This window comes from Mirounga leonina, unplaced genomic scaffold (genome assembly GCF_011800145.1).
Source record: "Mirounga leonina isolate KUSES-001 unplaced genomic scaffold, KU_Mleo_1.0 Mir_115, whole genome shotgun sequence".
NCBI classification, from domain to species: domain Eukaryota; kingdom Metazoa; phylum Chordata; class Mammalia; order Carnivora; family Phocidae; genus Mirounga; species Mirounga leonina.
Window position 1 is genome coordinate 7,515,123 of NW_023270268.1, and position 13,244 is coordinate 7,528,366.

Here is a 13,244-nt window from a genome sequence, read left to right on the forward strand (position 1 = left end):
AGCAACCGGCCCTCACCTCCGTTTCCAAGGACGCGCGCCTCCAACTTCCGGCCGCGAGAGGCGTGCCCAGGACCCTGGCTCGGGAATCCAGCTCCGCGCGGCCCCGCCAGACCCGGACTCGGAGCCGCGGGCGCCTGGAGATGAGCAGCGATGACTCCTCCCTTATGGTGTGTGGTCGGAGTGCGGCCAAGCCGCTCCCTCCGGGACTCTCCGCCCCTGGCCCCGAGACCCCCGCGTCCCGCTGCTCTCCTGTGACCTCTCCGACCGCTCCTGCTGTCCCCTTTACCCGCCTTTCGCTGTCCCCGGCCGGCCGCTCATGAAGAGCCTGGCCCCCTCTGGCCTCACTGTTCCCGGCGAGCGCATCTTTCTCCTCTGGTGTTCTCCATGGGCCCTGAGCTCCAAATCAGCATCCCCACCCAGTCTTGTCCTCGAGCTGCCCCCAACCGGCGTATCCAAAACCTATCTCTACCATCTTGCCAACATCTCCCCCTCCCCTGCCTCTGCCTCTTCTGCGTCCCCCACCTCAGTAGACGGCACCACTGTTTGATCCTACAGCCTTCACTCTTCCCCATTCTCACCTCGGGTCCTGTCTATCAGCAGGAAATGTTCGCTCCTACAAGTGACCTGACAGAACCCGCTGCTTTGTATCTCCTAGCCCACGATCACCACCATCTCTCCCCAGGCACCTGAAACACTACCCCGCACACACACACCCCCCAAAGAGTTCTCTGCTTCAGCTCTCTCTTCACCAGCAGTCCCCACACCACCACCACCGCTCACACACACACATCGGAACACATCCCTCCTCCTGCTTGAAACCATTCCATCTGTTTCCTATTACCCTGAGGGTGATGTCTGGGCTCTTTCATATGGCCCACAAGACTGCTTACAACCCAACCACATCTCCTTCCCAACCCCAGCACCCACGAACCTTAAGGGAAGTGAGACTTCACTTTGAAATCTCAGCCCTTGTTACTGCATGACTTTTGTCAAGGCATCGTCTCTATAGGCTTCAGATTTTTTAACTGTGAAGGATATGGAGAGAATAATGCATAAGATAATGGGTGTAAATCCCTTGATACGGTTCCCAACAAGTGTTTAACCCACAGTAACTTACAACTCTAACTGGTGGTGTACCCATTCTTATTATTGGCCCTCTCTCTTTCCCCTTAGTCCCGTACTAAGACAAAGCCTAAGCTGAATCCTCCATCACATCTGACCCAGAATCTGTGGACAATTCCCAAACAAGTCCAAGCTCCTCCTTCCTGGGGAACTGCAATGGAGCTACTCCTGGGGCTGGTGAAGAACAAAATGAGGCCCAAATGTTCTCTTTCCCGCCTTCCTTTTGCAGAATGGAGGAGGCACAGGGAATAGGGGAGAAAGTGGGAGGGAACAGAGAGAAGGGACTGGGGCTCTTGCCACTGTGTCTTTCTCTCCACAGGCTGGGATCATTTACTATAGCCAAGAACAGTACTTCCGCCATGTGCAGCAGGCCGCGGCCTTGGGCCTGGAAAAATTCAGCAATGACCCTGTCCTACAGTTCTTTAAAACCTACGGGATCCTCAGGGAAGGTAAGGACTTGCCAGTGTTGGCCTCCTGACCTCAGACACTAGCCCAGCCCTGACACTCTGGCTCTACCTGGAATGCCTCCTTGTACCCCAGCCATGTGCCCAAGGGAAGAGTCTCACACTCAGTAGCTAGGTTCCCAGGTTAATCCGCATGGCTCTGTAAGACATATCTAGTTGACTTTTGAGACATCAGAGAGCTCAGCACCCTTGCTCTGCTCCTCAGTGTCCCTATCTGGAAAATGAGTGGGTGGGGGACATGACTGCATGCTTACTGGATGCATCCTAGGCTTGGAAACTGGGAGCTTGTAGTGAAGGAAAGGGAGGAAGGGGGAGGTATGGGTAAAGGCAGGTATGGTGCCGGAGCAGGGGAGGAGCGAGCCTCCCTCAGGTACTGACTCACTGACAGTCAGAAGGTAGTCGTGGGCCAGGGGCTGGCTGAGCCGCCCGTGGCCAACCTCAGTGGACATGGAGGGATAAGTGTAATCTGTGGCTCTTGAGCAGCTAAGCTGAGAATGCCCTGAGGTCCTTCTTCAGAACTGACCCCCCAAATCCCCAAATCCCGGCCTCACAGGTGTCCCTGAGAGTACTCACAGGTACATCTGAGCTCCAAGCCCTCCAGCCCCTGGCAGCCTGGACCATGGTGTCAGCAGCCCCTTCAGGGAACTTGGGCCACTGGGGATGTTTGGACCTATTAGCCTAATGATTCTGGGTGAAGCCAGGTGGTGCCAAGCCTTGAGTCAGCTCTGACAAGGGCTCCCATGCGTCTGCCACAGAGCCTTCTGCCCTCTGGGGACATAACCACGTGGGCTCTTCTTTGCAGAGCACATCCAGGATGCCATCAGCAACCTGGAGAGCATCCGGAATCATCCAGATGTGTCCTTGTGCTCCACCATGGCCCTCATTTATGCTCACAAGTGCTCTGAAACCATCGGTGAGTACAGCAATGCCCAGCAAGGCCTGGCCCCACTGGTGGAAGACAGCCCCACTCCAGAGCGGCGCCCCCCCCAGGGGCTGCCACGGGAGGCGATACACCAGTGACAGCACATGCCGTTGGCCTGTGAGGAGTGGCTTCCCTTCTCTCCCCTTGGGGGCCTCAAAGAAGATCCCGTGCCCAGGTCCTGCTGAGTGGGAGCCACGGACAAAGAGCATGAGAGTGGGAGGGGGCCTCCCTCCAGATCCCAGGAGTTGGGAAGACACCCCGCTTTCCTTTGCCCAGACCCTGCTGAGACAAATCAAGTTGATGTAATTACTCCACCCCTAACGTCCATCTCTCTAGAGTCAGGGAAAGATTCCAAGACACTACAAACAACTCTTTCCCCTCTCGGGATGGACTGTGGGCCTGAGGTAGGGGATTCCGTTTGGTCTGCCTACTCGGCAAACTGCTGGGCCCAGGGGAGAAAAGATAAACCTGGGACAGCAAACCCAAATCCCGGCGTGGGCGGCTCCTGTGGCCTGCAGGCCCCGGGCTGGCGTGTGGTCTGCTGCGCGCTGAAGGACCTCAGAGTGGCCTCTGAGAGGCAGCTCCCGGGGCCCTCAGTGCCTCCCGCAGGACCAGGCAGCCCTCCTCCCTCTGACTCGCCCTCTTCCTCCTCTCGGATTCACAGACCGAGAAGCCATTCAGGAGCTCGAGAGCAGCCTGAAGGAAATCCGCAAGACAGCCAGCGCAACGGCGCTCTACTATGGCGGCCTCTTCCTCTGGCTCATGGGCCGCCATGACAAGGCCAAGGAGTACATCGACCGCACCCTGAAGATCTCCAGCAGCTCCAGAGAGGTACCTGCCTCGGGCATCGAGGGGACAGAGCTGCAGAAAGCAGCACCTGAACACATCCGAGTGGGGTGGCCTTTACTCCTGCGGAGCACCCTGGGACTGGGAGAGGGCCGCACCCGGGCACCCACAAGACCTCAGGTCTCATGGGAGCCCCCACCCACGTTGTCTCAGGGTTTAGCCGAGTACACGCTGGGATGTGTCCAGAGTCTAATCTGCAGACAGATTAGCCATTTTGTGGCCTGGACTGTATATTTTTTTAAATGTTTTTTAAACCTTTTTTTTTTTTAAGATTTTATTTATTTATTTGACAGAGAGAGAGAGGCACACAGCGAGAGAGGGAACACAAGCAGGGGGAGTGGGAGAGGGAGAAGCAGGCTTCCTGCCGAGCACGGGGCTCGATTCCAGGGCCCCAGGATCATGACCTGAGCCGAAGGCAGACATCTAACGACTGAGCCATCCAGGCGCCCCTGTACTGCATATTTTTTAAATCTTGAATTAGTTGCCGACATTTAGAAATCAAAAGATTTTTACCTAAAAGCCCAGATTTCCTGGTTCTTTTGGAAAACTATATGAGTTGGCTATGCTGGGCCTACCTTCCCTCCTTGTAGTGGTCTGCTGGATATCAGTGGTAGCCCATACAGTAGATTCTGCTGGATATCAGTGGTAGCCCATACAGTAGTTTTCTTTTGGAAAACTAGATGAGTTGGCTATGCTGGGCCTACCTTCCCTCCTTGTAGTGGTCTGCTGGATATCAGTGGTAGCCCATACAGTAGATTCTCACATGTGGTGGATCGGGACTAGTGGTAGAGTTTGAAGCCTCAATCTAGGCTCAGTCTAGTCTCCACCTTAGCAGGGGATGATCTCACCCCTCAAGGGGGTGAAAATTGGTTTCCCGAGGAGGGGGTGAGAAAAATCTTACTGTTTATGTACAAAACATAGATTTACACACTGCATAAACAGATAGTGTATCTGTGATATTAAAATGTCTTGGAAGGAGAGGAAATGATTAGGGAAAATGTCTGAAAAGGCTCCTTAGGAGGGGAGCGATGGGAAAGAGTTGAGAAACACTGGTCTAGGGCATGCGGGATGCTTCAGGGCAATGGTCATCCAAGTGCCCTGTGATCTCACCTCCCAGGCCTGGCCACCCATCTGCCAGCAGAGGCTGGGTGAAGACTGGAGCAGAGCCTGCAAGCCCTGGAGCTAGAATGGCTCCTGCTCACCCCCCAAGAAGGCATTCCCGCCTCCCATGCAGTCCAGGCCCTGTGCTGGGCTAAGGCGTGGAGAGAGCAGGAGAGGCTATGCCCAGTGGCCCATGGTGGCCTCCTGATCCCAGTGTAAACAGGAAGTAACAAGACAGGTGGGAGTATGTCAGTAGGGGCAGCAGAGCCGTGGGGGTCCCGGGGAGGACCCACCTTCAGCCTGGAAGGTCTTGGAAGGCCTCCGACAGGAGGGTCCCCCTAGGCTGAGTTTGAGAGACTTGAGGGAGTTAATTGGGGGAAGGGGTTTGGTTGGGAGTGCTGTGTGGGCACAGAAGCAAGCAGAGCCAAGTCCTGGCAGTGGGAGGGAGCAGGGCTGCCCTGGGGTCTGCAAGTAGGTGCGCCTGGTGGGGCCTCGGGGTGCAGAGTGACAGGGGTGGGACACAAGGTGGGCGGGCAGCCTGGGCCAAGGCTCTGCAAGACCAAGGACTTCATCTTCTGTCTTGTTCTGATCCCAGAGCTATGTGCTCCGAGGCTGGGTGGACCTCACCTCAGACAAGCCCTATACCGTGAAGAAATCCATCAAGTACCTGGAACAAGGAATGCAGGACAGCAAAGATGTGCTGGGGCTGATGGGAAAGGTGGGCAGTGGGGGGAGGGGAAGGATCCCTGCCTGGGCCATTGGAGCCAGGGACCCTCTGTCTCTGGGCCCTCACCTGGCCGATGAGGGGCGGGGACCTGGAGAGGGTCAGGGTCACACAGCAGCCCAGGCTTGGCTCTCACGATCCTGCCTGCTCAGTGTGAGTCCCTGTCTCGTTCTGCATGGGGTCTTCTCAGGGTCTGTCCTTTTTTCTCCACATCTTTCTGTCACGCTTTCTCTTCTCACCTGTTAAGTTCAGTTGGCCATAAGAGAAAGGAGATACATGGTTTGTGTTGTCTGATCTCAATTTAAATTAAGTTCCTTTTTTCTTATGTGACCCCCACTGGATCAATGTATGAAGGAAAAGCTAGCCCTCTTATTCTCTTCTCTTAGTATATATCTTATTAGAAAATGAGTATGTACTCATTAAAAAAACAGAAGGCTATAAAAGTCAAAAGACGAATTAAAATGATGTCCTTCATGCTCCCCCTCCAAACAACTCATGTGGACGTTTTAGGGCCTTAGTGTTTTCCAGTCTTTTTTCTACGCATGCAGTTCAGGGTGTGCCTTAGAAGGCACTGAGCACCCTCCACAGGGAGGGAAATAGGGTTGTTGTTATTTAATTTAATTGTAATCATAAGACATCTTATCATTCGGTTTCCTTTTCTTCCTGTAAGATTTTGTCATAAGCCAATGTCATTTTGAACAGCTCCATCAAACCAATCCCCTGTTGTATGGACCTCATATAATTTGCCAACCCAATCCCCTATTGTTTGGACATGGAGATTGTTTCCAGTTTACACTTAGAAATGAGTGCTGCAGTGAGCACGTGTATGCATAAATCTTTATCTAGAACAATCCTCTTGTTTTTAGTAAGTCTCTTGAGGGCGGTTATCGAAGGTCTAACATAAGCTATCCTTTTCAGAGTCCAGTTTCAAGTCCTTGGGGAGCATTGCTCTCTGCCCCTCAAACACCTGGGTCATAGCTCATTCAGGAGAACCTGGTGGCGCCCATTGGCCTGCGGAGGCCAGAACCCCAGCCCAGTGGGCCTTGACAGAGAAAAAGTGCCGCAGCCCCCCCATCAAGGGTGTTGCCTGCAAGCCCGAACTGACCCTGGGCCCCAGTGAGCAGTTTTCAGTGATAAGCTTCAAGGAAGTGAATGGCAAATGAGTGGGCCATTTGTGGAACTGGAAAGTGCCCAGCACCTTCAGGTCTCCCCCTAGGGTGGCCCGTATGTGGCCTTGCCGTATCCCACACCTGCTAGGGCTCCCCTATCTCCCCAGAGCCCTTGCCTTGCCTGTCCAGGAAGCCAAGCCTGCTTTGGACTTTGATCTGTGACTCTGAGGGATGACTCCTGCCCCCGGGGCTTGGAGGGATTCCCTGGCACAGCTGAGGGGCCCTGCAGCGCCCCTGTGTCAGCCTCTGCTCCTGTTCTGGTAGAGACCCTGACACCACCCCCCCCCGCCCCCCGCCTGACCTCCCTTCCTGGGCACTGATGGAGGCTCTTCTCTTGGGCTTCCAACAGGCAACCTACTTCATGTTGCAGCAGAACTACACGGGGGCGCTGGAGGTGGTGAACCACATCACCATCACCTCAGGGAGCTTCCTGCCTGCCCTGGTCCTAAAGATGCAGCTATTCTTGGCTCAGCAGGACTGGGAGCAGACGGTCGAAATAGGCCACAGGTGAGGGGCGGGGGTCAGCCGACACCACCGCACCAGCATGCTGCTGCTGTCCTTTTTTTTTTTTTTTGGCAAAGCCAAGGGTCCTCATGTGTTCGCATCTTACAAGCTGGGGCATGGGAGACATCATGTATTTGATGGAACAAGACATAAAAGTAAATATTGTCAACAGAGGAGGTATGAATAGTGATGCGATCATATGGCGGGGGGACAGGGAGGCCTCTGATGGACAAAGAAATGGGCGTATCTAGAGGTATAAGCACATTATTTAGGAGACAGGTGGAGGGAGTGACCCAAAGAGCCCAAAGCAACCAAGGTTACAGGGCGACAAGCAGTTTCCTCTAAAGAAGTGGGGGGTGGGTAGGGAAGCATAAAGGGACTGTTGCATTATTTAATTGTTTTAAACTATGGGTATGATACACTGTAATAAAAACTTCAGGGGGCAAGGTCGTTGGTGACCGGGAGAAGACTTTTAGCTGAGGCTGGGCACATCAGCTAGACAGTAAGAGCTGGGGAGCTCCTGGGGTTTGTGGAAGCCAGACACCAAGTTGAGGTGACTTTGGAGTATTGTCATTGTCAATAGAAATAAAGACCACTTGGAGGGGGAGGGATGTTTGATGCCAGGTTTTCTGAGGATGGACTTTTCTAGATAACTGAAGCTTATCTCTTTAAACTCTGACGCTGGAACTGTTTTTATTAAGTAATTCTAAAATGCATGCTACTCATTTTCTTCCTAAAAAGAGTTAACTATTTTTTTTCTGAGTGACCACAAGTCATCACTATGAATCATTACTAAATTGTGCTAGTCTATAGCACAGCTCAAAACCAAAACAAAACACAAGCAGACCTCTTTCTTCCCTGTGGAGGGATGGTCATTCCTCTGACCATCATCCCTGGAATCTGTGTCCCAGAGAGAGGCTCCCGGTAGCAAATGAACGCAATTCGGGCCTGCTCAACCCACAGGGGCCCCCTCGTGCAGCGCCTGTGTGGGCCTCGGCTTCTCTGTCCCACAGTTGACACCTGGCCAGTGTCCTCATCAGGAGCTGGGTCAAGACCTTGCTTTGGAGGCTTGGCCTTCAGCCAGCGGGATCCTGGGAGCACCTGGCTGAAGGCCACAACCATGGTATGCGCAGTCTCCCTCGCCCAAGGCCCTGCTACCCTACCCGAGGGGAATAGTGTTTAGGGCCAGTGGGCTGAGTCCCACACCCAACGCCTGCCCTTGTGGGGGTGTTCCCCAGCTAGTGGTGTTCCCAGAACTCCCCCATTGTTTTGTATTTTTAAAAAAATTTTTAAATGTTTTTTTAAAGTTTGTTTATTTTATTTATTTACTTATTTAAGCAATCTCTATGCCCAGCGTGGGGCTTGAACTCACAACCCAGAGATCAGGAGTCACGTGCTCTATGGACTGAGCCAGCCAGGCACCCCGCCCCCATTGTTTTTAATATCTCTGCCCCCTCTAGGTGTGTTTCTCTTTCCATCCCTAATATTATTTATTTTTCCATTCCCTCTTATTTTTCTTTGTCAACATTAATTTGTTTCTTTTATTAGTCTTTATTAAAGACCCAGCTTTGAGTTTTGGTGTCTATCACATCTCTGTTTTCTGTTTCATTAATGTCTGCTCTTTATGGTTTCCTGCCAACTCCTTCCTATGGGGCTGTTCTGCTCTGGTTTTCTAACTCTTGAGTCGGATGCCTGGCTCATCCATTCTCAACTTTCTTTTAGAGTATAAGCATTTAAGTCTGTGCATGTTCCTCAAGGTACCATTTTAGCAGTATCTACAATTTGGATGTGATATTTTCAGTATCATTTGGTTCTAAGAATTTTCTAATATCCATTCTGATTCTTCTTTAGTCCATAAGTTATTTTAAAGTTTGTTTTTTTTTTTTTAATTTCCAAATGTATTTGGTGCCCAATACTTTCAGAATCACCATAAAGTGTTAGAACCGTTTGAATGTTGACTGCCTTGTCGATGCTGGTGGAATTTTGGGTGTTAATTAGAGTAACCCTCTATGAAGCACAAGGCCATCCCTGACCAGGCTGAAAAATAGGAAGTTTCCTTTAAAGAAACAGAATATTGAAAACCCCATAGTATGTATGACCAGAAACTGTGTCTTCACAATGACACATGATGGAAAACAAGCTTCCCTTTCTATCATACAGCCGCAGATGACCCCCCAAGCATCTCTCCACCACCCTGGGACCGTGGGACCATGGACAGTACCATGATCATGTCTATGATAGTTGGAATATGAATAGGCTTCTGTCACAAATCACCCCAGACACATGACTTAAATGACATTCCTCTCTCAGGTAAAAGTCTGGGTGGTTGTCCAGGACTGGAACAGCAGCTTAACTCTGTAGGGTCCAAGGCTCCTTCTGTCTTGCTGCTCTACCATTCCTAGGATGTGGCTCACATGGTCCATGTTTCAAGCCAGCAGGAAGGAGGAAAGAGAAGAAAGAGAAGGTGGGCTGTAAGAATACAGCTAGATGTCACCTGGGGCACTTGCACTCATCCTGTTGGCCAGAACTTAGTCACAGGGCCACACCTAAGCTGCAGGGGAAGGCTGGGAGATGTAGTCTTTGTTCTGGGTAGCCATGAGTCCAGCCAAATAAAGGAGTTCCATAATTAAAAGGAGAAAGGGAGACTGGATATTTCCAGACAATCAGGAGTGGCTGCCGCACCATTCTAGCCTGGCCTATGAATACTCTCAATTCATGTGACTCCTCTTCCTATTTCAGAATCCTAGAAAAAGATGAATATAATATCGATGCCTGCCAAATCCTAGCTGTGCATGAGCTTGCAAGAGAAGGCAACATGACCACAGTAAGTTCTTTCAAGACTCAGGAGTTGGGCCTTGAAACAAGCACAGCCTGGGCAGAAGCACTCTTAGCACCCCCATCCCCAGGGCCTCGGAGGGTGCTCCCTGGATCTCAGCTCCCTCCCTTCTCCCTCACCTTGTACTCCCTATAAGGAGGTCAGGAGGTCTGCTCTGGTTTGCTCTTTGGGCGGGCAGTGAGGTTGATTCTGGTTCTGCCCCGTGTTACCTGTGTGAGGCTGGGCAGGTTCACCTGGAGAAGCCTCAAGCCCCTCATTTGTAAACTGGAGATACCTCCAATCACTTTGTGAGGTTGGTAGAAGGACTACGTGGGATGACATGTGGGAGAACTTGGAACAGTGCCTGATTTCGGGAAATGCCATTTTTTAAGGAGTAGCTGAAACCGCTCAGGTATTGGCCAGGTAGAACCTAGCCCCAGACTTGCTCCTAAGCCCTGTAGTTTTCCAGAGAAACCCAAAACAGTCTTCAAACACAGCCAGACACATCTGGAATTCTTCATGAAAACCTTAGTGCCCGGACAGGTTTTAATTTTCAAGAAGAGTGTGTTTCCAGCCACAACATTGCCTTTTGAATAAAAGCATTGCCTCTGTAAAGAGTGACAAATCAGGAGTCTGTTAGCGTTTCATGATGGGAAGAGGAAGTTTCTGGTTCCTTCTGCACAGCTCTGAGACTATGGGTTTTGTGGGGTGGGGTGAGATGGAGGGTACAGTCCATATTTGGGAGGAACCCTCAACAAGGGCCCCAGCGCCCTCTCTGGATAGGAACAGGAGGAGAATGTGCCTGTCCTCAGCTCCGGGCATCCCCAGAGCCCTGGGCAGTCCTTCCCAGGGCCTGGCCTGAGGGTTAATCCCAGCGGCAGAGTTAGCATTAATGCCCCTCCTTCACCAACCCCCACCTCAACCCCTGGGATTTGCCCCTGTCCCCAGGCCTGGCTGCTCAGTGTTAACATTGCTCACATCTACTGAGCAGAGTAGTCCTGCCCCATCCAGGGTTTCCTGTGGCTCTTGAGTCAGCCCACGGCCTGGTGGGCTGCTGTGTAGGCACTGTGACAACTGTCTCTGGCAGGGGCGGGGGTGGAGGGGGCCTGAAAGGGCAACTTCTCTTCACAAATCCATGAACAAAGGGGCAGTGCCAGCTCTTGGCTGAGCAATGCTCCCGAAAGCTCCACCTACAGGCCCACCCCAGTCCAGCTGAATCCGAATCTCTGGGGCTGGCTCCTGGGCGTGGGTATTTTAAGATCTCCCAGGGAATGCTGGGGTTGAAACCTCTGCCCAACTCCCATTTTATATATTACCTTTGACCTTGTCTGTTTTGTCCCCCACAGGCTGCCAGTCATGTTAGAAATCTGATTAAGGCACTGGAGACAAGAGAGCCTCAAAATCCAAGCCTCCATCTTAAAAAAATTCTTGTGATTAGCAGGCTGGTAAGAAGGTCCTTTCCAGGTTTCTGAATCATGCTTCTTGCTGTGTTCCTAAGGGGAGCACTATGGCCCCCTGGAAGCTGCCTGGATACCCTGTCCTCCCCTCTCTGGCTCAAACTTGGCCTCTCGGGCTGGTGGCCCATACCCAGCGGCCCCTACCTGCCTCTGGCTGATAACTGTATCATGTAGGCTCTGTATCTGGGCCCAAACGCTGCTCAGACACACTGCAAAGATCAGCACGATTGAGGCTGGAAGTGCTTTTAGAGTAGGAGGTCCCTCATTTGGGGGAAGAGGGCAGTATTATGGCTGTTACACAGCAGAGCCGTGCCCGGCCGTGGCTTGGGGTGCAGGGGCGCCCGACTGCCATATTCTCTCTGTGGAAGTGACCTGGAAAGGCGGGCCTGCCTGTACCTCTCTGAGCAGACCAGGTGCAAACGGACCAGGTTGCCAAACAATCTGTCTCTATCAGACCCTTCAGCCCCAAAGCAACATTTACCAGAAGGAATTGCTGCAAAAACCGGGGTAGCTCCAGGGCCTTGGGAACCAGCCCATGGGGTCAAATGCCATGGGGACACCATCTCTCCCGCAGAGACACAGATCTGTGTCTGATGCTCTCTGCTCATTCTGCACATCTGGCAGGGAACATGGCTGCTCACAGTCTTCGGAGCCACTTCCCGTCAACGGGACACAAAAGAGCCTCTCTGACCCAGCCTCAGTTTTTGAAAAACTTCTTGGTGACTTGGACCAATTATTGTGGCCAGACAGGAGATGGGCCCTTTGGAGGGCCCTGTGCCTGGAGGCAGGTTCCACAGATGTGGCCAGGGTGAGGTTCTTTGGAAGCTGGGCAACTGCACAGACCCATCTGTGGGTCGCAGGCAGCCCTTAGGCTCTCCTGAGCAGCCCCAGCAGGCCTGCCGAAGCGTCCCCCGATTCTGACGTGGCCTTGTTCTGACAGGCTGGACTGACTGGTTTCCCTGTTCCCATGTGTCCGTTCCTTGCAGTGTGGGAGGCACCAGGCGATTCTACGGCTAGTGTGCAGCTTCATCGAGCGCACATTCATGGCCACACCCTCCTATGCCCATGTGGCCACAGAGCTGGGCTATCTCTTCATCCTGCAGGACCAAGTGAGGGAGGCATCTCTGTGGTACTCGGAGGCCATGAAATTGGACGAGAGCAGTGTGGCTGCCTTGACAGGTCTATGCAGGTTGGGCAGGGTGGGGGGGCGGGGTGAGGGGCGTGGGAAGGCAGGTAGCAGGGTAGCCTCCGTGGATCCAGAAGACAGGTGCTGAGAAGCATTCTCCCTAGAGGGTGTGTGAGTTTGGGCATACATTGTATGATCGGGCGCCTTTCCACGACATAGAAACGGAAACCCATACTCCAACAGAGGCAGAGATGGGGCAGCTAAAGACATGAGTAGACCGATTTTTCCCCCAGAGAGCTCCAGGAAAAACAGAAATTAAAAAAACAAAAACAAAAAAGCAAGCTCAGGGTCACTGGAGGCTGGGAGCAAAACAGGCCGTGGGGCAGTGGGTGAGAATGCAATCAAGGAGGCAATTAAGGGGGGTGGGGCAGGAGAGAGCGGAACAGAGCCCCTGATGCTTCCCACCACCACCAGAGACGTGAAGGACAAAAAGACTTGCTGCTCCCCACACAGGCCACATCCCCTGACATTCCCCCACCTGGCTCAGTCCTCCCCCACTTCTTCATTCAGGGGAGACCCCCAGCCAGTCAGCCAGAAAGGCAGTCCACCGGCCTGAATGGCCATCCCACATGCCAGCACAGGCGAGCCCTGTCAGGTGTGTGCTGGAGTCACCCTCTCATCTGACCTGTCTCGGAAAAATCAGCGACCTTAACAGTTTGGGAATTGTGCCTCAGCTGCTAATACTCATCAGTCTAGTCCATTTGTAAATCTGCTAACAGTCTGAAAGAGGCTGAGCCCTCTGAGGAGTGAAGTTAAAGCCGGATACAGACAAGACTTCCCCTCCCCTACTAATACACCTCCGGTGTTTGCAGAGGCTATAACATCAGTCAATAAGTAAAGAACAGGCTACTGTGAGAAAGGTTATAGGGAACAAAAAAGTTACTGAAAATTAAAAATACGATTGCAAAGTACAAAATTCCATTGATGGGCCAAA

At 52.4% G+C, this 13,244-nt stretch overlaps 1 protein-coding gene across 1 annotated transcript in view; it reads left to right on the forward strand.

Annotated features, from left to right (window-relative positions):
- Positions 1–86: 86 nt before the first annotated feature.
- Positions 87–13,244, forward strand: part of TTC21A (tetratricopeptide repeat domain 21A) — a 31,383-nt gene continuing 18,225 nt past the window's right edge. The window contains exons 1-9 of the mRNA XM_034992335.1: positions 87–167; positions 1,442–1,571; positions 2,389–2,499; positions 3,173–3,339; positions 5,051–5,173; positions 6,698–6,855; positions 9,592–9,676; positions 11,014–11,112; positions 12,111–12,303. Of these exons, the coding sequence (XP_034848226.1) occupies positions 141–167; positions 1,442–1,571; positions 2,389–2,499; positions 3,173–3,339; positions 5,051–5,173; positions 6,698–6,855; positions 9,592–9,676; positions 11,014–11,112; positions 12,111–12,303 (1,093 nt within the window). The 5' untranslated portion in view covers positions 87–140. The remainder of the gene's footprint in view (positions 168–1,441; positions 1,572–2,388; positions 2,500–3,172; positions 3,340–5,050; positions 5,174–6,697; positions 6,856–9,591; positions 9,677–11,013; positions 11,113–12,110; positions 12,304–13,244) is intronic.